Source organism: Mustela putorius, unplaced genomic scaffold, assembly GCF_011764305.1.
Source record: "Mustela putorius furo isolate JIRA1106 unplaced genomic scaffold, ASM1176430v1.1 tig00003859_pilon_pilon_pilon, whole genome shotgun sequence".
NCBI classification, from domain to species: Eukaryota; Metazoa; Chordata; class Mammalia; order Carnivora; family Mustelidae; genus Mustela; species Mustela putorius.
Window position 1 is genome coordinate 16,647,494 of NW_025422011.1, and position 26,463 is coordinate 16,673,956.

Below are 26,463 nucleotides of genomic sequence, written 5' to 3' on the forward strand. Positions count from 1 at the left end.
AGTCAAAATCTACCTCAAAAATTCTCATCTATTTTCTTGATTTCAGACTATGAAGCATAAGAGACTAATTCCTTATTCTTGAAAACAGCCGTATACCTGTTTGTGGGTAGTCAACTTAGCTCCAAGACATTTCCCTTTTTCAGACCAGTAATTTTTAAAACAACACAGCATAATCCACTATTCCAAAATTTTCTCTAAAGATGATTTAACAACTCATGAAGACAATATTTTACATTTTTAAAAGGTTCCACAGTGAAAGCTCACCTAATTCTTGTCAGAGGGATATAGAGTACTCTAAATTTACTTGTGAATTTCAAAAAGAATTCAGAGAAAACAACTGCATTACAGTGATGTATGTGACCTAATGAATTCTGCATTATTCTCACATATTTATTTACTTTTACCAGTAAATTCTTAGAAACTGTAACTCATAAATTATTTCTTAAACTACTGTCAAAATATTACCCATGGATGGACATTAACTCATGTTCAAATTTTAGCCATAAGTCATTTTTTTAATTTCTTTTTATGAATTCAGGAAGGATAAAGGCAGTAATATCATTTTAAGTGGTACTAAAAACAATATTTACATTAATTCCTTCAGGGGAAAAAAGAGAGAAAATATGTAGCAGTGTGAAGTATAACAGCATACAAGGGAGAACAAATTCCAAAATGGTAAACCCAGCTCTCTAAAACTCAGCACCAAAATTCAATAATTATACAAGAGAATTACTTACGGATATAATTCTGAAAGCTGTTCAGCTATTGCATAAGCTGCTGGGTCTCTGTCTAAGGCATACAGAGTAATGTCTGACTCCTTCTGTAGAATGGCTCTTGTGTGTCCTCCTGAACCAAATGTCATATCTAGAAAAATCTGGCCAACACAGAAAAATAAAATTACTACCTAAGCATGAACAAAATATTCTTGCAAGCTACCTTAATTTCTAGAGGTACATATTGATTTTCCGAGCTGATAGCAATTGGAAAAACAATTAAAATTATTTTGCCTAGAGTTCAATTTGTTATACATGAGACCTGGATCAATTATGAGTGACCAGTTTGAAAGAAATGGTCAGAGTATCAGTAAAATGATCATCTCTGGCATAGGCTGGCCAATTTAAGACAAATTTACATTTTCCTCCAAAGGTCAAACTGGCTACAGAGTTATGCTGCTAGCTTTTTAATGCTTTCCAGCACCTGGCTGATGATATTTCCAACAATTTCTCATTATTTGGAAATAGCTTACAATTAGTATGGCTCACTTTATCTCAATCTCTCTAAATGGCATTGTATTACACATGAAGATATTCAAGAATACAAAGAAAGAATGAGAGAAGGAAAGAGATACAGGAAAAAAAGAATGAATATACCTAACAATAAATAATCACAGGACAAATCCTTAAAAATCAAAACTGGCAAAGGCTCAACGCTTAAAGTCAAAACAGCTAGGGTAAATTCTAGCTTTGTCACAAGTACCTATATATTTTTGGGAAAGACACTTAAAATCCCACTGTTTTTAGATTTCCCCAGGCTTTGAAAAGAAAAAGAAAGTCAGAGGGAAAGAAGATACCATCAATACTTACCTAACTGGTAAGGTGACATATAATTGGTCATCTAAACCATGACACTTGAGAGTGTAAGATCTGTAAGTAATGATTTTGCCAGGATAACAGTTTATGATCTACAGGGGTGGCTTCATGCTTAGATCATTCTAGAAAAACAGTAAGGCTAATTGGACTTGAATCTACTTCTTGGCTCTTTTACTGGGTCACACTATAAAGAAAATAGGTCTCAGTTGGGCAAGAAACCAGACCTGGACCATTAGAAACATATTTGTGAATAAGTTGATTGTGGTTGATTTGGAAGTCAAGACACTCTCAGTGTAGATTAATGTGCCCTTTAAATAAACTTCACTGGTATTATGAAAAGAAAAATAATCATTCCAATAATACTGAATACATGAAAAATGACATATGCTATACATCAAACTATTAAAAATATATAAACTTGTAACTTTTTCAAAGTTAATGTGAACACTGCACAAGAAGACAACTTCTTGAATTGGATCTGAACATTCTCCTGCCCTGAAGGCTACAAATTATTTCCAGGAGAGTGGTTAGAAACAAGACACAAGTACGCTTTGATTTTTTGCTACCAGTTACCGTGCTGAGACCTATCCTCTGAACAAGTCCTCAAAAAAGTTAGCCTGCTATTTCAAGAATAACATGGAGGAAATTTTCTGATCAAAACTTAAAAGAGGAGGGATGTAAATTATAAGAGATGTAAATGTGGTGATAAACCACAAGCGCTGCTCTTTAACATAAGTATGTTAATACAACTAAAGCTTGCACTTCTGTCACTGTCAGAACAAAAGAAATGGTTATACACTCTTTTCAACATTATAGATGATAATGTTAAAACAACACTTGAAACTTACCAAACTCAATACCCAAGGAATAATTCAATTAAGAAATGGGCAGAGGACATGAACAGACATTTCTGCAAAGATGACATCCAGATGGCCAACAGACACATGAAAAAGTGCTCAACATCCCTCAGCATCAGAGAAATATAAATCAAAACCACAATGAGATACCACCTCACACCAGGCAGAATGGCTAAAGTTAACAAGTCAGGAAATGACAGATGCTGGTGAGGATGCGGAGAAAGGGGAACCCTCCTATACTGTTGATGGGAATGCAAGCTGGTGCAGCCACTCTGGAAAACAGTATGGAGGTTCCTCAAAAAGTTGAAAATAGAGCTACCCTATGACCCAGCAGTCGCACTACTGGGCATTTACTCTAAAGAAACAAATGTAGTGATCCAAAGGGGCAGGTACACCCGAATGTTTATAGCAGCAATGTCTACAATAGCCAAACTATAGAAAGAACCTAGATGCCCATTAAAAGATGAATGGATAAAGAAGACATGTTTGTGTATATACACATATATAAATATAGATATAGATATAGATATATGATGGAATACTATGCAGCCATCAAAAGAAATGAAATCTTGCTATTTGCAATGACGTGGATGGATCTAGAAAGTATTATGCTGAGTGAAATAAGTCAATCAGAAAAAGACAATTATCATATGATCTCCCTGATATGAGGAATTTGAGAGGCAGATTGGGGTATCTGGTGCATAGGGAAGGAAAAAATGAAACCAGATGGGATCGGAAGGGAGATAAACCATAAGAAACTTTTAATATCACAAAACAAACTGAGGGTTGCTGGTGGAGAGTGATACGGAGAGGGTGACTGGGTTATGGACACTGGGGAAAGTATGTGCTCTGCTGAGTGCTGTGAAGTGTGTAAGCTTTACGATTCATGACCTGTACCACTGTGGCAAATAATACATTATATATTAATAAAAATAATTAGAAAAAAAAACACTAGAAATTCTTGCTTTTTTTTTTTTTAAAGTAGTCCAATGTGAGGCTCAAACTCATGACCCTGAGATCACAATCCAAGCTGAGATGAAGAGTCGGACATTTAACTGATTGAGCCACCCAGGAGCCCCTTCGTATTATTTGTATGGTTGTTAGGAGTATATACTTATAATCTCAAAATCAAATAATTTCCGTTCTGAGTCTGTATACTTATTTTATGTATCAATGAATAAGTAAAAATCTCCCACCTTACCATACTTCAGTTTAAAAATTTCTAGGGGCTTAGCATAATTTAAACAAAGAACTTTTCCAAGGCAGAAATAGAAATTACTTTCTTGTTATGCCCCAATATCAAGTCTTGCTATAATTCTGTATTTAAACTGAGAGTATAGAAAATAAAACAATTTGCATATGATTATTTTATCTCAAGCCAGGAAAGTCCCAATTGATAATTAAAAAGAAAAATTCTCATCATTAAAAATATTCTGGAAAATGTAAGATGATTATAATTTACATGATTATTTTTTAATATATCATGATTATGCCCTTGGAGATGTACTGACAATCAAGGAAGTTTCCATAGGAAAAAAAATAATAATTATAACCAGTCAAGTGTACCACAAAGCAAAACTGGAGACATGGATTTATAAAACTACAAGTGAACCCCACCATATGTCCTAGGTTAATAGGTTACTGAAGCCATCAACTAGAATTTTGAAAATTCTAATATACATTGCTCATTAATTTAGGCCTTGTGAATCAACCAGCACTATAACTGAAAAGGGAGCCAATTAGTGTCTCCCTTCTCCTGGGTCCCTAACTTGATATAAGACCACATTTTAAAATTTGTACTAGCTGACAATAAAATAATACTGGACAAATGCAAAAGAACAAATAAATCTGAGTGTTACAAATCAATACTTCTATGGGTCTCATCTGCATGTATTCATATATATATATAATGTTTCAAACATAAAAGGAACTCTTTCTTTAAAATTACCTGATATAATTTATCTAATACATAAAACCAATATTTGTTACCAAGATTTTATTCTGACAGTCCCACTTCTCACTTGTATAATCCTAACCAAAGTATTTTAACCCTCTGAGCCTCAACTGTTTCATCTAAGAAAGGGGGATAAAATGTACCCCTATTTACTTCACGGATACATAAAAATTATCTTATTTCTCCCTTACAACCACTAAATTGGTGTTATCAGATGTACACATACATAGAAACTAAGATTAAACTAAGCTAGTAAGTATCAAATGCAGGAACTGAATACAGGTATACCTGGCTCTCTTCTGCATTAAATCAACAAAGCCTATATTTGCCCAATACCTTATAATTTATTGAGCATTAACAGTTTTCCTACTTGGTCTAACAAAAGCTCTGTAAGTAGGGACAAGTGGCTTTCTCTCCATTTTTGCAAGTACAAAACTCAGGTGCAGAGAGATAAGTGACTTGATTAAGATCCTATAACAAGCAAGTGAGGGAAAGAGAACTCTAAACCATGTGTCTCCAACTCTGAATTTTGAGCCTTTTCTGAAAGAAATAAAGAGAAGAAGGGAGGAGTGAACAAAAGAAAGAAATTAAAAAGTGGATGACATAGAAAGAATTATGGTAGAAATAGCTTTATAAAAATTATATAAGAAAACTCTGTTTTTTTTTTTTTTATAGATCACCCATTCCACTGGAATTTAGGCTCTCAGAAACCATGTCTTAATCTTTGTGTAGCGGGACAACTCTTGAGATACATGTGTTTCTCTCTTTTTTTCTTCCTCTTCTCTCTCTATTTTAAGTAGGTGCCTAGGTATTTAGAGCTTTAGAAATGTATATTCCTTGAGGATTTTTGCATGTCAAAGAAAAAAGTATCTTTCCTACCATCTGGAGAAAACCACTTTCCTGTCAGTTAATATTAAAGAACAACAACAAAAAAGCTCAGAAAGAATGCTAGTTATCCTGGGTAGGTTAGTATCTTTAAGGAAAAGAGAGAGAGATCTCACTGAAATTGGATAGAAGACAGATGGGAATAATGAACAAATTCCAGGAAGGTGCAGGACTAATGAAATGACTGACAGATGATAAGATCTCAAAGCAGCTGTCTATCTGAGGAACTGAAGGAGGGTGGACTCTCAACACAGGGTTCCCAGTGATACCAGAGATTTCCATACCCCTCTTTGGTACAGGAGCAGCAGAACCTCTGGTCCTAGAGGGCCTTTACTACAACAAAAGGCATCTCAGGGAGAACTAAGTGTGGTATGAAATGAGTAGTAAGATGAAGGGCTTCTGCATAGCTCAGTTGGGGCAATGAGAATGACTGAGATTGAAGGCTTCTCAGCACAGGGAGATTGGGGCTCAGAATAAAAAAAAAAAGTGACTTAAAAAATAAACATTGTGACTTAAAAAATAAACTACAGTTCTCCAACTCTGACTCCACTTTAACAGCATCAGTGTACAGCAGTAGATGCTTAGTAAATATTTAGTGATGTAATATGAAAAAAGAGCTCAGCTTCCCAAGGTAGCTATGATAAAGATACCAATACTCATTTGTGCAAATGAATTTAGAAACACTCCTCAAGATACAAGACTCATTACCATAAGACCAGATAAAATAGTCACAGGATATCTAACTTTTAGAAGTCATTTAACACCAATATATTCCAGGTATTACAAGCTGTTTCATTAATGAACTTTTTCAGAACATTAATAATGATCTGATATTAATAATATTATGTAACTCTAATGCACAATGTTTCTATCTGTTGATCAGAATCCTTTACATTTGAACTAAGAAAATGAACATTTCTTATTTTAGGCAGTTCTTTGAATCAAATACAAATAAATGACATTTTATCCCCATGGTCTTCTAAATATAGAAATGATTAGGTTCTACCTTGCACCATGATGAGTCACACTTGAATAGTTGAGCTATAGCTGTGAATCTGATAATGAACAGGGTACAGATGCAGAATTTCAGAGCTTAGAGGGACATAACACACTATTTATTCCACCTCCTCATTTTACTTATGAGGAGACCAAGGCCCCAAAAGGTAGGTAGCTAAGGGCAGAGCTAATACTGAAATATAAATCCTATGCTCTTTCCACTTCATCTCATAATATTCCTCAACTGGAATTATAGAATCACACTGAAATAAACAATTATTCTTTGAAAAAAAATTTTTTTCTTAGTGAAGGTAGACATATATGTGGGAACTTTGCACCTTAAACCTCCAATACAGTTGAAAACAATCACTATTCTACCACCCTAAATTGTCTTAGGACTTTATGATGATAAATTTGTTGGATCTAATTCCAAAGATAATTATGTTGTATACGTAGTCTCAGAACAATACCCATCTATTATGTATAATAGCAACTGGTGATGACTGACTTCTTGACAGGTTACAGTTTTAAAATTGACCTTAAAATTAAAAGCAAAAAATTAAAATACTTAAAATCATAGGCCCATGGGTAGTTGGAGCTAGAAGAACCCACAGAAATAATCCAATTTAATTCCATTAATATATACTGTTCTGTCTTTCTGGAGTATACTTAGCACTACTTTTACACCTCTCAGATATGACATTCTTTAAAACCTAGCTAAGGAGAACTGAGAGAAGTCAAGGGATTTACCCAAGATCATCCTGCATAGACTAGATAGTTAAATGATTTATTTTTCCTAATCCAACAGTTCTAATCATCGAAATTTTCACAGTAGAACAACACTGTTAAAATTGGACATGAAAACATTTTTAGCCATGAACAGCACGAGGGCAGATCTTTCAATTTCATTTTCCTAATGTTGATTAGTCATTTCCAATCTGTGCAAGATTTTTAATAGTAAGTTCTCATCTGAATTTGGAAACAATATGGCCTGATTTCACTGAAAAATTTCTTCCTATGAATATTTCCTTTTCTGGCAATTACTAGTTTTGAATATTTAGAATTGAAGTGTTTTTGAAAGAATTTTGGAAAACTTCACCTATTTGCAACAGGTTTCATTTTGAAATACTGACATGTCTCAGGCATATACTTAACCTTCTGCATTTTTTTTTCCAGAGGTAAATTAAAATATATGGCATTAATTAATTATCTGTATATTTACTGAATATTCAGTACAGATAAGGTCATAAGAGGTAATAACTCTTGAGATATTAAGTTATGGGCCTTTCAGTTTGATGAGGGAATTAGACATGTACACAAATAATTACTAGTAAAAAGAAATCAGCAATATAAGAAAAGCATATACAACATTTCAGGAGGAGTGAAAAAAACATAGGTATTTCAATCAGTAGTGAGACGGACGAAATTGGAGTAGGTTACAAATCAGCAGGGCCATCAATGCTGGACAGAAGTCAGAGAGTACCCTTTCTTCTCACTCTTCCACATTCCCCAAATTCAGTTACCTACAGCATCTTGTTGATTGTACATAAATATGCCTTAAATTTTTCCACTCCCATTTTAAATTCAGGACCCCTTATTTCTTTGCTTTACTATTGCAGTAAGTTCACACTCACATCCATACCTCAGTCTGACTTCTAATTCTTCTTGCTACACTATTAACAGGATATTTTTTCTGAAATAAAATTGTAGAATGTGACATTCCTGCTCTCAGAAGCTCTCCAAAGCTACATGACACAGTCTAAATTTCTAAACATAATGATTAATAGTCTTCAGATTCTGGCCTCTGCATTTCTGTCTAATATTATCTTCCACTCCTTACACATGGATTTTATAATATATTCTCTAGCCATAGAGTTATAAAATATAACAAAAGCACCTATAATTATCAAACATGCTAAATAGTCTCATGTCTTCTCTACCATTTTGCTCTGTTCCATCTCTCTCAAATTGAATTCTCAAACAATTATGAGAATTCTAATATGAGCACATCTCTATTCTTAGAGTTAGAAATACAAGAGTAGGCCAAAATAGACATGGCCCTTGTTCTCAAACAGTTTTCAGCTGGAGGCCTTAGTATCTTTAATATTTCCATTCTTTCTTTCCATAATACTCCTCTGGAAGATGCCCTAAACATTTGTGTCCTGGATGCCAAACATTGCATGACAGAGAATATAATTAATAAATATCTACTGAATAAATAAATAAATAGAAACAGAGAATGAAATCTTACCAAAGGCGTAGATGTAGGAAAGAATATGATATATAGAGGGAGAACAAGTTTGACTAGAATGCAGGATGTATTACAAGAAGAGAGTAGTAGAAAGGAGAAAAAGGGAGAAAACAAGAAGAAATTAAAAACTTCCATGTATGTGCCAGATACTATTATTTGTTGTGATATACGTTCCCTGTGGCCATCCTAGAAGGACCCCATAAAACAATGTAGGAAATAATGCTGGAAGGTAGTGTGAAGTCATCTCCTGGCAGTCCTGAAAGGCCAAGGTAAGTAATTTGCATCCTATCTCCTAGATAATGAACAGCTCTAAAGACTTCTGAAGTGAAAAAAATAATGTGACTGCCAAGAGTATTAGATGGATGGCAGCTTATGAGAATATTGTGGTGACTTGGTATAGAGCAAGCACCCAGGTAAGAGGACACAAAGCCCGAACTGCCAGTAGGAATGGAGAGTAATAATGATAATAAAAATGTATAATAAATTTACTGAATGCTTCTTTTACACCAAAAATGGCACCACACATTTGCTCTGCATCATTCATTCATTTTATACATAGGCAGAAACACACACACACACACACACACACACACACACACTCACCCACATTCATTTAAGTTAGTGGGATTCTCAAAACCACACTTTGAGTAAGTTACTATTGTTATTACTATTCTACAGAAGAGAAACGGGAGATTTAAGAGAGAAGGTTCGGTGGACAGTCTGAGGTGCAGCTAATGAATGTTGGAGAGAGATTTCAAAAACAATTCTGTCTCCTGAATCTGTACTCCTAACTACTTACCTTCTCTGTAGAGGTAGAACAGACTAATCTGATGCAGTGAGTGGAGAAGTGAGAAGAACCGACTGCAAAGCATGCTATCTGGTAACTAAGAGTATAGGACACAACATTTATTATGCAATTATTATGTGCCAGAGCACATTATGCCACACACTTTACAGATTTGACCTAATTTAATTCTTACAACAGACTTATGGTACATAAAATAATTCCATTTCACAGATGAGTATATCAGACTCATTTACTTAAGACAACATAAATCGGCAGTCCCATTAGAGAAAGAGGCAGAAATAAGCATTTCCTTCTCCTCCCTGCCACCTTGCTACTCTGCCTCCACCATCTCCCAATTAGTGTTAGAAAGGCCAAGGAACAACTTCTTACTTTAGAAAAGAGAAAAAATCAGAAGTATGAGACGCATACAGGCACCTTGATAGAACAAAGGTGTTATGAATTCCATGTGGGAATAGAGTAACTCTTTGTAGGAAACATGAAACAGTGAAGTGAGGGGGCACCGCGGAGCAGAGATTTTGAAGAGAATAATAATTATAAAAAGCTGGAAATCCAGAAATGTAATAGGGCGAGTTATAACAGCATTAATCCATAGTGGGAGGAAGAGGTTTTATTTCCTAAAATACTTAAAGAACATTAAGTTCTAACTGTATTTTTAAAGTTCATCTTTGTCAAAAACATTGATACAATTTTTAAAAAGTAAGATAAATTGTTTCCATTATAGATCTAAATTATATTATGCAGCCTTTGGGACTCCTGCACCCCAAATACAGTATACCTGGCACACATTTACAAAAAGCAACAGAAGGATGCACCTTGATGTAATCAGTGAGGTAAATGTAAGAAAAATGAGCCAGTTATTTGGACATGATATGATATATATGATATATTGGATATTCTGACTTAAAAAAATCATTAGAAGAAGTTATCTGGTTTATAGTGTCACCGGAATGTTTATAATTGCTAAGGTAAGCTATTGTTCTACCACTGTGTACTGAATCATACAAAACTATCACCGACTTCTCTCAGGCTTTACTTATGAATCTGTCTAATCTATTGACAGGCAGACATTTATCAAACTGATGCATCTACAGACCTGAAATAAATCAGAACATGTAACTCGGAACATAGAAGGCTACCAACATTATAGTCAACTAACATTCTGAACAAACATTTTTCCTACCAAACCCCTTGATTTATTATTGTCTTGTCAAGCTCTGTTGAGTATCCATCTGCTACACGCTTATTTTGTTTTATTTGTAACTATTACAGGGGCTTATGTAAAATGAAAAGAAAGTCTCAAAAGAACATAAAAGTTATACCTCAAACAAAACAATCAATGCATTGCAATAAATTTATCTCTTTTCCCCATGTTATAAAGAGTATTGGTGTTACTATGACTCATTCTCCCTAAATTCTACAAACATTTTATCTTTTAGTTTAAATTCCATCCTATCCACAAAAGAAGCCTCTATGTGTTGTAACAAAATTTATTTTTTCTCTTCTTTGTAAGTATGTTCACTTACATTAAATTAAATTAGAGTATTCATCTTTCTTAGTGTTAAGCAGGTTTGCTCTTATCTGTAACATGGATGAATTTCAATCATAAGACCCAACCATGTACAATGAACTGACACTTGATCTGCTCACAGATACAAATTTTGTACAAAGTTTGAATTAGCACAAATAGCTAAAAATAATATGGCAAGGATGGTCTCAATTAGCTTAATTTCACGGATCTTTCTGGCCCAGATAATGCCAATCTGTCAGCATCATTTTTATTAAGAAAAAAAGTTTTTAATCTACACCATAAGTAAATTCATATAACATATTCTAGACACACTTTCTCTGAAAATGCCACATAGGTATTCTCTTACTAAATTATTAAAAATATAGATTATTTATAGTATTGGGGAAAATCGTGTGTAAATAATAGGATATTTAGCTCTTTAATCAGTGTGTTCATCAAATGTTCTTTTCAAACTTTTTTTTTTCTTTTTTCAGTCAGGGGGACACAAGTCATTTTACTGAGGGCAGTTTCAACATGGTTCCAATACTGAATTCTTATCAGCATTAAAATAAAACCAACGATGGTAAGATTTTCTACTATTTGGCCTCTAAATAACATTACCTTTATACAAGTCAAAGTATGTATGTTTGTGTGTATAACATACATACACACACACACACCTATATATACGTGTGTGTGTGTGTGTGGTGGCATCCAATCCACTGTGTGCACATGGGTGTATGTGTGCACATATGCAGGCACCTGTGTATGCAGGTGTATGCACATATGCAGGCACCTGTGCATGCACCTGTGTATGCAGGCACATGTATAAAAGCAGGTGACTAGAAGCTGCCATATTATTTAACTGGCTTAAATATGTGACTCAAGGTAGGACAATTTTTAGACTCACAATAGGGTACATACTACACTACCATGAATCCTTGCATGGAGTTAATGATAGAAAGTAAAACTTAAAGAGAAAGAGTTTCATAGGTTAGTAAGAAGGAAATTCATCAAGAAAGTGTCTTTAACATAATTCAAAATAATCAGAAGAGGCAGGGTCAGTAAAATATCTAAATACTAAAATATCTAAATAAGATTTTTTTGTGTGACTTTCAAGTATTATATGAATTGAAAAATAAGATATAAATGAGGTAGCAGGGTATAAAAGAAGGAGACTGAAAATCAGTATATCTAGTTTCTGGCCCAGACTCTACGTTTTAATTGCCATAAATCTGGGCAAGTAACTTCACTTCTCTGAACCTCTATTTCCTCATGTGCAAATGGAGGTAAGTACATGCCCCATTCACTTCACCAGGTTATTAACATATGGAAATAAGACAATATGAATAAAGGAAATTTGCAAATGGTGTAGTGCTATTTATATTATTATTAAAATCTACTTTAAAAAATGTTCACAAAAGGCCTAAATTCCATAATAATTTATACTAAATACAAAAGTGATTTAGCATACAAAAAACTGCTTTATGGCTTCTGAATTTGAAAAAACACTAACAGAACTTTCAGCTGGCAGATGGTCTTTTTTTTTTTTTTTAATTTTATTTGTTTATTTGACGGAAAGACAGAGAGCTCACAAGTAGGCAGAGAGGCAGGCAGAGAGAGAGGAGGAAGCAGGCTCCCCACTGAGCAGAGAGCCTGATGCAGGGCTCAATCCCAGGACCCTGGGACCATGACCTGAGCCGAAGCAGAGGCTTTAACCCACTGAGCCACCCAGGTGCCCCAGGAAGATGGTCTTTAAAAGGACACTCTCAATAATGTACCATTTTTAGGGGAACCTTGGTGGCTTAGTCAGTTAAGCAACTGACCTCAGCTCAAGTCATCATTTTGGCGGGCCCTGGGATCCAGCTGCATGGGGCTTTGCACTCAGCAGGGAGTCTGCTTCTCCCTATACCTCTGCCCTTCTCCCCCACTACAACCCCGCTCATGCTCTCTCTCCCTCTCTCTCTTTCTCAATTAAAATGTTTACAAAATAATAATAATGTAAAAAAATAATAATGTAACACTTCTCGAGGGAGAAATTTCAAAGAATTTTAAATGGAATAAAAATCACCAGTGCTATATCTGAAATAAGACAATTTCATATTTCTTCTGTCTTTGGTATGTCTTTTTTTTTTTTTCTTGGAAGCTTGAATGAAGACAACTTAATTAGTTTTTCTGTCTTGTTTTGTTTTGTTTTAGCATCCAACAATTTATTAGTTGGTAAAACACCCAATGCTCATTACAACACGTGCCCTCCTTAATACCCATCATACGGTTACCCCATCCTCCCACCCTCCTTTCTGTAATCCTCAGTTTCTCAATTTGTTTCCCAGAGTCCAGAGTCTCTCATGGTTTGTCTCCCTCTGATTTATTCCCATTCAGTTTTCCCTCCCTTCCCCTATATCCTTTACTCAGATGTCTTTGGTATGTCTAAAAGCTAAGAAAATATCTTCAAATTATCTTTTAATTGAGCCCAAATCACAGCTTACCAGACGTTCTAGATGATCTTTAAATACTTACTCCTTAAAAATTTTCTTGAGTTCAGTGACACACAATGTTATATTAGTTTCAGGTATACCACACAGTGATAAAACTTTTCATTATTGTCTTCTAAAATTTTATCAGACTACTAATCACAATTTAGAGTGTATAAACAATCCTATCTAGGGACAATGAATTGGGCAGTGGTGCAAATCTAACTGCACCAGTATTCTAACATATTACTCAGAACAAAGGGTTCAAACCTTCTAAAATTTTAACTGACCCAGAAGATTTTATATAACTTTCAAAGTAGCCAGTTGACTCAAAGGAAGAAATACTCATACTAAAATGAATTAGCTAATTATCCTGACAGTAAAGAAAAATGACACACTTATTGTATAAATTTTATATGAAGAATGCAAAATTTTGGAGTATAAATTCTGGATGGAAATATAAGGACTAATAAAATATATTCCTAGTTCCCTGATGGACATGCAGTCTACTTCCACAGACCAAACACATATCTACAAAATGACTTTATAATAAGAAAGAAAATTCCAGGCATGCTAATAAACATCAGTGTATAGTTACATGGCAGTACTAACAAAGAATAAACTAAGACGTCCAGAAACAAATACCATTCTAGGTAGTCATGGTCTGAAAAGTCTCCTTCATTAAAGATGGCCCTAAGTCAAGCCTGGATTATAATTAGCTAAGTATAACAGAGGGGACAGGGGACGGAAAAAATCTAGAACAAAATCAGAATAATATTATTTTGAATCATTAACTGATTTAAGTGTATGAAATACAAGGTTTATAGTAAGCAATAGACTAAAACAAGCTGAATGTTAGACTGTTTAACCTTTCTAAGTCTGCTATCTTAGTTATTAAATGGGAGTCAAAAACACTGCCATTACAGTATTATAATGAGGATTAAATGAATTTGTATGTATAAAGTGCTTAGAATACTTCCTGACACACAGTTAGTGTTCAAATAATAACAATCACAACAACAAAAATAATGATTATAATACCTACTACTTTCACTGACAAAAAGCATAACAGGCAAGAAGCCATTGAGTGACAGGACTTACATTGAGATAACAACAGATGGGGAGGAAAGGATCCATAGGAGAGAAATGACAGAAGGAATGCCACCTAAAGAAGTATTCATACGAACTAAAGCTTAGCTTGGATATAAACACTAAACTTGGAAGAAATATTAAAATCGTCACAAAATTTTCAAAACTACTTGTATAAAAGAATGACAGTACTTACCAAAAAGACAGTATCATCAGAGGAGATAATCTGTTTTTCAGAGAATTAGATCCTCTCAAAATCTGAACATCTCAAAATTGGAAGCATGAATTTATAAGCAAAGGCATTTTTTTCTAATACTCATGACCACATCTCTATTTTATCAATATAGTTTTATATCTAAATTAATGACAAGAACAGGTTTTATGTATCTATTCAAGATCACTAGAAAAAAATGGGAAATACTATAGTTAGACCCTTCTATTATTACTACTAATAATAGTAAAAAATTATTAGATTCTTTCTATATGCCAAGCAGAGGATCATTTGCATAACAACTCTAAGGATGATGTTACTATTTCCATTTCACAAAGAGCAGTAACTCACCTAAACTTGAATGGTTAATAAACTACATACCCATTTGAAGGCACCACTGCCCAATATCCTTGGAGTTTATGCTCTTAACAAAACCTCCTATAATTTCTTATAATTTGTTTTTGAGTAGCACAAATAACAGACCACGTCACTCTTCTGCTCAAAGCTTTCTGATGGTTTCTATTTGACAGGACCCTTCAAAATGTGCCCAGTACACCTCACCCAACTTGTTTGACTTCATCTTCTATTCCTCTACTCCTGGATCACTCTATTCCAATTACAAGAACCTTCCTACTGTCCCTCAAAACAATTCCAGTCGCAAAGCTTTTGCATTTAAGTGTCCCATTTGCCTGCTCCACTGCAGCCCACATATTGAAGGCTGGAGGAGTTGTTCTTTCTCCTCTTTGAGGTCTTTGCTTAACATTCTTAGTAAGCCCGTCCCCAATAAAACTATTTTAAACCGTAACCCTTTTCCTAACCACCGACATTCAGCATTCCCTATACCTCTTTCTTGTTTTACTTTTACTCCATAGCACTTATCTAAACTAACACAATCTAATTTATACCTTTCTTTTTTATTATGTTTATCATCTGTTTCTCATCACTAAAAGGCAAGCTCTAAAAGGGTATCTATACTTTGGCATCTCTATACTGCGATAGTACCTGTCACATAGAGCTGAATAAATATTTGCTGAATGTATACATGATTGAATGAATATAAATACATTAGTAATAAAACAAAATTTGTTTTCAAAAGAATAAAGGGGAAAAAGGAATCGGAATTAATATTTATTCAGCATCTAATGTGTGCCAGGAAGTCTACTGGGTGTTTAGTATACTCACTACTCATCTAATTCTGGGAGACAAAAAGTTCTCCTTTTTTATAGAACAGCAAACAGACTCTGAGGTTAAGCAGCTATTCCCAAAACAAACTGTAATTAGTAATGAAGCCAAGTTGTAAACAGTGGTCCTTGATTCTGAGGGTCCATAGCTTCCTGCTTTATCTATCACCCTGCTTCTTGTAAAGTATTTTAGGTAGTAGCTGGGATTTACATATCTAATCTAGCAGCAGTCTTTAAAAACATTTGCACGTGTGCTGGTGCAACCATTCTGGAAAACAGCTTGGAGGTTCCTCAAAATGTTGAAAATAGAACTACCCTACGACCCAGCAATTGCACTACTAGGTATTTACCCTAAAGATACTAACGTAGTGATCTGAAGGGGCACATGCACTCAAATGTTTATAGCAGCAATGTCTACAATAGCCAAACTATGGAAAGAACCTAGATGTCCATCAACAGATGAATGGATAAAGAAGATGTGGTATATATACACAATGGAATACTATGAAGCCATCAAAAGAAATGAAATCTTGCCATTTGCAACAACGTGGATGGAACTAGAGGGTATCATGCTTAGCGAAATAAGTCAATCGGAGAAAAACAACTATTATATGATCTCCCTGATATAAGGAAATGGAGATGCAACATGGGGGGGTTAAGGGGGTAGGAGAAGAATGAATGAAACAAGATGGGATTGGGAGGGAGACAAACCATAAGTGACTCTTAATCTCACAAAACAAACTGAGGGTTGCTGGGGGAGGGGTTTTGGGAGAGGGGGGTGGAGTTATGGACATTGGGGAGGGTATGTGCTATGGTGAGTGCTGTGAAGTGTGTAAACCTGGCGATTCACAGACCTGTACCCTGGGGATAAAAATACATTATATTTTATAAAATTTTTTTTTTAAATCTCAAAAAAATAAACCATTTGCACATGTAAACCTCATCATATTCATATGGAGGGACGCAATTACAGGTAACTTTTCAAATCAATTGTACTGTGATAATTAGTTTTATGTGTCAACTTGGCTAGGTTATAGCACCCAGTCATTTAATCAAACGCTAGTCTAAGTATTGCTGTAAAAATACTATGTAGATGTCATTAGCATCTAAAATGAGTTGTCCTCAAGTAAGTAAGATTACCCTCCATAATGTTAGTGGGGCCTCATCCAATCAGTTGAAAGGCATTAAGAGCAAAAACTAAGGTCTCCTGAAGAAAGAGGAAAAGCTACTGCAACACTACAGCATTCACCCCTGCATGAAATTCCAGCCTGCCAGCCTACCCTACAGACTTCAGACTTGTTAGTCCCCACAAATGTGTGAACCAATTCCTTGAAATAAACCTCTTAATACATATGTATCCATTCTATTGATTCAGTTTTTTAGGTTCTGGAGGACTTGACTTTCAGAAATACTGCCTAAATGTCTGAAACAATAAGTCGGACAAAACAGAAATTCCATATGTAGACTTCTAGCAATGCTAGGCATGTAGCAGGTGACATGGGTTAAGTATGCATGAACAAAGAGATGGCTTACTTCAAGAAGAAAGAAGAAAGCAAGTCTATAAAATATTTAAAATATTACCTACCAGGAAAAGCTTTAAAGAAACTTTAGATTGATATTAAATATCTTGTTTAATTTTTACAGCATTATCAAAATTCATTAAAGTTATCAGGAATTAGTGTTAATCAACATCTTAGATTCACTATAGGCTTCTTTCAGCTGTTCTTTACTACAGGTATTGGTATAAGGTATAATTCTCAACATAAATAATTCAAGAGTCTTAATAAAGTGCTGAAAAAATACATGAGAGCCCTTAAGAACACTGAGCATGGTATTAGCAAAAGGGGTTCATTTAGAAAAGGGTCTCCTCCACTCTAAATGACTTTAGGAAAGTCATTTAATAAGAGTGAGTCCTAATACTGTTGTATGGAATAAGGAGATAATTCATATGAAAATGACTTGTACACTATAGATCACTACACAAATATTATTTTTGCCATTAAACATTTGATGGTGGCAATAACAGCATGACATCTAAATCTATCTCATATGTGTTTAGAAATAGTGTTTTCAACCCAAATTTAAATAAAAACTTGAAGAAAAAGAAAAAAACGTAAAACAACTGTCTTTTAAAAATCATAAACCAAAAGCTAGAAAATTAAGTCAGACAGTCAAAATTATTTATTTCCTATGAAAAATAACTAAGAAGTCTCACCGTAAGAGGTCTACTACCACTCTAAGAGTTCAACTGCAATGGGAATCTCAAAAACCTAGATCATGGTCCCTATTCTTGAACAGTTCATAAAACCATGTGGTGGACTTCCCGTCCCTCCCAATTTTTACAACCCCACATTCCCAAAAGGTATGGATGGAGTGTTTGAAGCAATAACCCAAAGTGATATAAATATTTTCAAAGGTAGGAAGGTACTTATATGCAAAATATAAGCATTACTGCAGGGACCATTTAGGTTTCTAAACAATAACTGTAACAAGCAAGTTAAGTGTATTTTTAAGCACTAGGGCTATATTATGTTAGGATACAGGGAACACCTTCTTAAAACAAAACAAAAACTGTAAATTGCTATAAATCTAGTAACAAAAGGAAGATAGTCTTCCCAATATACCACTTTCTTCTTTTCCAGTGGTGCTTCTGAATTACCTCCATTTATTAAAAAACCAAAATACTCCAATATTTTCAATCCATTCTAAATTAAATCATCTTAATTTGTGCCTTCTGGATTTAAGGAAGAAACATTAAACTAGATGAAAAGTCATTTTTTTCCAATCATTCCATCAACCCTTCCCCTAAAAGTAAACACTACCCTCAATTTGCTATCTCCAATTTAGATTTATGTTGCAATAAACATGACTACAAAACAAATTCACCATCATTTAAAGCCTGGCAATCTTTAGTTATACCAAGTTGTGCCTTGCAGTATGTGTTATCATTTGTTGTCCAACAGTATCATTTATGTCTACATAATGCAAGTACTAAGCCTATTTATTTGATAAAGTTCTAAGAGAAATATATATTTCTTAGAACTATATAGTTCTAAGAGAAGATACTACAAGAAACCGAAGATAAGATCTTCAAATAAATACTCAAGCCCATATAATACTCAAGACATATAAATAAGCAAAGAAGTTTAGTTGCCTATGTTTGAAGTAAAACATAATACTTCAAATGACTTCAGATGGTTTGATTAGTAATTATGAAAAAGGGCTTTAAATATGTAAACACTAAGTATAGCAAAGATAAGTCAGAAGCAGGCTAAAGGGAAATAATAAATATTAAAATGTTAGTCCAGATCAAGAAAATTCTTCTTACTTTTGCTAGAAGGAGAAATTACGCAGAAACAATCAGTACTTTCTGTTAGTTAAGATATTGTACAGTCAGAAGACAATGCTAAGATATTTTCTATTAGTTTTCATGAGGCTTAAAATTAACTTTGCCTTTCAGGAGTTTAATTTCAGCCATGTAATTGTTACTTCTTAAAATACTTCTGTGCCAAAAGAACTCTTTCACAATACATTACTACTTGCTTTTTTATACTCAGAGTTCATAATTCAAACTAGAATATTACCCACAAAGCCTCAAGCATACCACAGATTTATATCCATATAATATTTTATATAAAGACTTTTTAAGTTGTAAAAGTGACTATTATTGACTGTTATACTAAAAAACATTTTTTACAAAAAGATATAGCCTTTGAAAGGTAAATTTCTTAATGTTATACATAAAGCAGAGGTAAGGGGCGCCTGGGTGGCTCAGTGGGTTAAGCCGCTGCCTTCGGCTCAGGTCATTATCTCAGGGTCCTGGGATCGAGTCCCGCATCGGGCTCTCTGCTCTGCAGGGAGCCTGCTTCCTCCTCTCTCTCTGCCTGCCTCTCTGCCTACTTGTGAACTCTCTCTGTCAAATAAATAAATAAAATCTTTAAAATAAAATAAAAATAGAGCAGAGGTAATTTTAGATCTTTTTATCACCTTAAGTCTCTATTCCAAGTTTTTTCTAAGTCCTCCAGTTTTAGTTAATGATGAATTCTGAAGAATACTTGGAAAAGTGCAAAAAAGTTGAATTCTCAAGAATATCTGTTCAGATACCAAACAACAACAACAACAACAAAAGTTTTCTAATACAAAAGAGGAAAAAAAATCTGAATTACTCTGATACCCAAACTAATGACATCATAAGAAAAAGAAAATTTAAAAAATTTTTTATCTAGGTTCTTTCCATAGTTTGGCTACTGTGGACATTGCTGCTATAAACATTCGGGTGCATGTGCCCCTTTGGACCTAGATGTCCATCAACAGATGAATGGATCAAGAAGATGTGGTATATATACACAATGGAATACTATGCAGCCATCAAAAGAAATGAAATCTTGCCATTTGCAACAACATGGATGGAACTAGAGCGTATCATGCTTAGCGAAATAAGTCAAGCAGAGAAAGACAACTATCATATGATCTCCCTGATATGAGGAAGTGGTGATGCAACATGGAGGCTTAAGTGGGTAGAAGAAGAATAAATGAAACAAGATGGGATTGGGAGGGAGACAAACCATAAGTGACTCTTGATCTCACAAAACAAACTGAGGTTGCCGGGGGGAGGGGGTTTGGGAGAAGGGGGTGGGATTATGGACATTGGGGAGGGTATGTGATTTGGTGAGTGCTGTGAAGTGTGTAAGCCTGGTGATTCACAGACCTGTACCCCAGGGGATAAAAATATATGTTTATAAAAAATAAAAAATTAAAAAAAAAAAAAAAAAAAAAAAATTTTTTATCAACTTAAAGAGTAAATGTTTGCTTTAAAATTTCAGACAAAATTTTTAGTAAAAGTATTGTCATCAATTTTTAAATTCTACTGGTAAGTATAAAAGTATTATACAGTTAGTTCAATTTATAACTTCAAGGATAACTTTAAAACATAAAATTTATTATGATAATTATATGAAAGAAGCATCACTTGCCTTCTGGGAAATAATACAGAATCTCTCTGCTGTCGAACAAAATGATTATTAGTAGCCTCAATTTTATAACTTCATTATACAGTACAATGTAAATAAAATCTAGGATAATTCTCACTAATGCCACTGTACATCTATAACTTTACTTAAACAAGTTAAAACTGGATTCAGAGTCCACAGTGCTCACCATTACACCATGGAACCACTAAACATGGAACCACTAAAGTTTTAAACAAGTTAAAACTAAAGTTACATGAGCTAAGGATAGCAAATATTGCTTTACTCCACCATTATAAATGCTAAGAAAAAGTTCCCTTAATTTTTTAAATAGATGTTTTAATTGTAGTCACATTATAATTCTACCTAATATAAATACTATTTGTCTTTTCCGTCACAAACATTTACCCAGGTTTTGAAACACATATGTCAACAGGTAATTAGTATTTACACACTTCATGTATAACTGTCATGCTAAGCTCTTTATATAAAAATGTGGCTATGTGACTTCAGGAAGTCACTTTACCTCTCCAGGCCTTAATTACCTAAATAATAAGGCAAGAGGATTAAAAAGGATAATCTCTTCAAGCTCAAAGATTCTATAATTCTAAAATAAACAGGATCTATACATATCTGATCATAAATTCAGAGAGATCTTTACATCTTTAATAGACTAAATAGACTTAAAATAATTTTGTTATAATTTAACATCATGTCAAGTGCACTGGAAATTTAAATTCAGAGTTAAGTAACCAAAAGATTGATAAACGCTTGAAATAATGATTTTTCCTACAATTTCTGAAAATAATTGATCTTAATTTTATAATACACTTATGAAAATATAAATTATTTTTGTTATTGCTAGCTATGGGGGGGGGAAGGCTCATGTGAAAAAGGATTTTATTCATGTTTTAGGATAAATGCAAAAAGAAGCCATCTATTTCCCTTTTCCTGTGTCACACATAAGAGGAGAACTATTAAGGGAAATTTAGATGCCATAGGTCTCTCTTTATGAGAAGTAATCTTAAAATCATCAGTAATAAACAGCATTAAATCAACTTTTGAATAATGATTGAGAAAAAAATCAGAGTAGTCAGTAAAGTATAATCAACATTTAAGAGAAGATCAATTGCATTAACTCAAAATACAGAACACTGCATTGGGCTCTAGTAAGAGCCGTGAAAAGAAAAAATTATAAATCAATAACATTGCAAATATACATGAAATCTGTTTCAAAGAACTTTGTGGTAATGGCTTCATAACTAAGTGCTGTTGTAATAAAAACACAGCTGATTGTGATCAATTGGGAGTCATTTATTTTATTGAAATTTCCATTACAATGTTATTTGAACAAATCATAAAATAATCTTGTACGACATCCTACTGATATTTAATAAATTGTGAAGTTTACTGTACTGGCTAGCTAATCACCACAGGAAATCATCAAATGGAAATGATTCACGCATGGAGGTTTACTCCTATAATCATGCACCAGTTGTACACTTCAACTGATAAAACTAGTGATGGAATCAGGTTTTTAAACTGGTCTGTGTCATTTACTACCACTTCCTCCATGCTTAATTGAGGCTAATAAATTGACCCAGATATGTTCACATTTGTCAAAATAAGAACTCAAGGAATAGATATAAGGAGTGTATAAACGAAACTCAAAAAATTCAAATTAGAGCTTTTAGAAAATTCCTTGGGAGTTATTTCATGGTCTCTTCCTCCACAAATAATATTTGATATTGACTTTAGGCATAATCCTATCTTTATCTGTTATAACATTCTGTAGACTTTGTTTCTTTTTTGGGGAAATAAAAAATGAAGATACACAAGATGCAATACCATTAAATTAAGCACATAAAAATCTCATTTGGTAGTTCAAATTATTAGTGACTTTGCAACAAGGTTTGTATCCCCAAATTTCTAAATGCATGTCGAAGAAAGAAATGAAACTTGGAATTATGAGTCAACATTAAATTTTAAATCTCTTGTGGGCTTCTGAAAGAAATAAAACTTCAACAATCAATTTACTGGCATACTACTTCAGTCAGTTTATAATACCATCTATAAGCTATACTTTATTACAAGTTTAAATGTGTTCTAGGAAATAAAAACAATAAGCTATATTCCTAAACTACACATTGAACAAATTATGATAAATGATATATCATGAATGCAAACATTAAAAATGAACTAAGATGAATGGGTTACTAAGAAGCAAGTTTACATATTTTTATACTACCATTTATGCAAACAACCACAATTTCTTTTAGGAAATAAATATTATTTTACACTGAAAGAAGTCAGCAATGATATTTCCCAGTATTAAAAAAAAGGAACAAAGTACTGGTTATCTATATTTATATCATTAAATTGACTGAGTAAATTATAGTACCAACCATGCTTCAAATGGCTAAAAGGTACAGCTCAGCCAAAAGAGTATACAGAATTTGAAACTAGACAGCTGAATATAAAATCAAGTAAGTCCTACATCAGTTCTACTGATATTATTTACCACTTTTGGAAAGACATTTCCTATCTTTCTGTTTCTTCTGTACTTCTTTTTTTTTTAAGATTTTTTTTTTAATTTATTCATTTGACAGGCAGAGATTACAAGTAGGCAGAGAGGCAGGCAGAGAGAGAAGAGGAAGCAGGCTCCCTGCTGAGCAGAGAGCCTGATGGGAGGCTCCATCCCAGGACCCTGGGATCATGACCTGAGCTGAAGGCAGAGGCTTTAACCCACTGAGCCACCCAGGCGCCCCTTCTTCTGTACTTCTATCCAACAATTATTTCTTATGATTATTATGAACTAGTAAGATAACATTCAGGCGTAAGTCAAAAATCAATTCCTTTAAACAATTGTTTGATATTATTACATCATCTTTAATGCACAGTAAATTAATTTCAGTGAGTGAATAATATCTGATTTGATATTTTCATCCCTAAATAAATCCAAACGAAAGATCAAAGTTATTTAATAATTTACATTGTTAAAAATCACAAATTAAATACCACATATAACTTGGTTTAAAACTTTGTCAGCATATTAAAGTATCTTTCCAATGATATATTTATTTTCAAATAATATATGTGATTCATACATTGTTTAATGAACCAAATGCCAGAAACAGGCTGAGTCAACTATGATATGTCCCAATTATTTTCCTAGTTATAAAGTTAATTGAATAAAATTTTATGAGATGGCATTCATTATATTTTTTCAAATGCCATAAAAACTAGTGTAAGGAAAGGAAATGAAGAGAATATTAATCTAATTTGGCATGGGCCAGGGTAAGGGGAAACCTAAAAAGAGCAAATGGTAAAGATGAAAAATACCCAAGAAAGCAATGCTTGCCTATCTAAATTATAAACTCAAACACTATAACATTAATATTTAAGTTATAGTCTACCATTTTATAAAAGCAAAAAACAGATGTTTTCTGTATATTTGATCACTTGCCTCTGTGACATAAGATAACTTCTTATACATAAAAATAGAGTAAAGCTATTCCCCAAGTAATCAGTTAATTTGCAGTAGCAGTTAAGCACTTTTAAGTAGAAATTAATCTAACTCTGCTGGCAAGCACCTGGACAGGTATCCACATACATGAAATGGTGAAACTATCATCTCTAAAGACCTTTCCAGATCAGTATATATTCCTTTTTCTTCTCTATTATTTTCTAAATCAGAAAATACTTGCTATTTGTAACACTTCAAACAATAAATAATGAAAATGGATTACTTATTATATTAATTATTAATTATATTCCACTTCCTCCACCCAATTATAAAGTTAAGAACGCTTTTCATACTTTGTTCTATACATGTGCAAACATAAATATATTTAAATAGGCATATATAAGTTTTCCCTACAAAAAGGTAGCAAATTAAAATATAAAATTATTTAATATATCTACTGTAGCAAATAACTATGAGATAGCTTTTTTATTTTAGTAAGATGGGACATTTAGAAAAAAAATCTGCATTTATTGTGTGCTTCCTATGTCCCAAGTACTATTTGATATGCTTTTCTGCAATCCTCATAATGACTCTGAGTTATATTTAATTAATATCCCCCACATCCCCCAACAGCCCTCCTTCATCTTTTCTTAAAGCTGCATGGTCTACCAATGCACGATCTTACAATTCTATTTAAGAGTTTCATGAATGATAAACTTTCAAATATTCTAAAAATCTCCAGCTACCTAAGCGAAGACGTGGGCTCAAAGTTCAGCTGGAATTTATTTAGCTGGTCAACAGAACCAGAAGCAATGTGAAAATTTACAAACTCACCTCACTGCTGCTCAGAATCACCTCTGGATTTGTGGAGAAACTTAGTTACTTTTATATTCATTACTTTTTTTTTTTTAAAGAACTAGCATACCTCACAGATTTCTGAAGCTTTTTACTATACACTTTTGAAAGGTTTCCAGGAAAGATTTAAGATAATTCAGTTTACCCTCATTAAGAATAGTTCTGCTTTTATATTTTTTCTTCCAAAGATTTTATTTATTTATTTATTATACAGACAGAGATCACAAGTAGGTAGAGAGGCAGAAAGGGGTAGAGTGGGGGGGACATGCTCCCCGCTGAGCAGAGAGACTTGTGCAGGGGCTTCACCCAGGACCCTGTGATCAACGACCCGAGCCCAAGACAGAGTCTTAACCCACTGAGCCACCCAGGCGCCCCTGTTTTTATACTTTTATGAGGTTTCTTTCCAAGTGTAACACTGTGTTCATCCTTTCTGATTGCCAGAATGAAAATATGTAATTGATAAAGTGACTTATTTCCAAAAATACATACTTAAAGATTAACCAATGTGAGTACATCTTCACAGGTTTTCCCATTCTATTCTATTCTATTCTATACAAGGAATCTCCTTGCTTTTGAGAAGTATGCTATACACATGGATGAAGCTTATTTAACCACGGCATCCCCTCCCTAAAAGAAAGTTTTTAAAAATACTATATTAGAATTGTGTTGAGTAAAATCAAGATGGTTAAGGCAAATAGTAAAGATAAATATACTTCATTTTAAAAGATTTTACATAGAATTTTTATTCCACTATATTATCAAGCTTGTAGGATTTAAAGGTTTGTCCACACTGTAATCTATGCCATTTTCATCCACAATACAAGTACTATATATTATTATATACAATGAAAAACTAGGCAATAATTATGGTTATTTATAATTAACTTTTATGACACCACATGTTTCCATCTCAATGTATAAACCAGTAAGATTATTTTTATTATAAACATAACATCCAAATTCAAAAAATTACCCTTTCAAATAAATTAGTATCAACACTGAAAAAATTATGATGTATAAAAAGAAAAGCAAATCTTATGAATATAAACATTAAGAAATCATTTATTTTCTTGTCGAATGTAAAACAATCCACAATTATTGAAAATAATACAGAATTCTGTGATACAGTTTTCCTGTATCTGCCATCCCTGTAACATTATCTCTTTAACCCACTCCAATTAGGTGTTCGATCCCAACCACTTACCCAAAGCATCTCCTCATGAAATCATCAATGACCTGTACCTAGACAAAACTCAGTTCTTATTTTACTTGACCATAGCATTTCACAGTACATGATTCATTCCTCAAATTATTGTTTTCCCTGGCTATGGCCTTAAATACCTTCCATAGTCTAACTTTTCTTTTATTACCTA

At 33.5% G+C, this 26,463-nt stretch overlaps 1 protein-coding gene across 7 annotated transcripts in view; it reads right to left on the reverse strand.

The window, feature by feature from the left end:
* Window positions 1–26,463, reverse strand: part of METTL15 (methyltransferase like 15) — a 224,308-nt gene that overhangs the window by 128,261 nt on the left and 69,584 nt on the right. For all 7 annotated transcript variants that reach the window (XM_004755895.3, XM_004755893.3, XM_004755892.3 and 4 more), the window contains one exon: window positions 738–874. In XM_004755895.3, coding sequence (XP_004755952.1) covers window positions 738–874 — 137 coding nt within the window. The remainder of the gene's footprint in view (window positions 1–737; window positions 875–26,463) is intronic.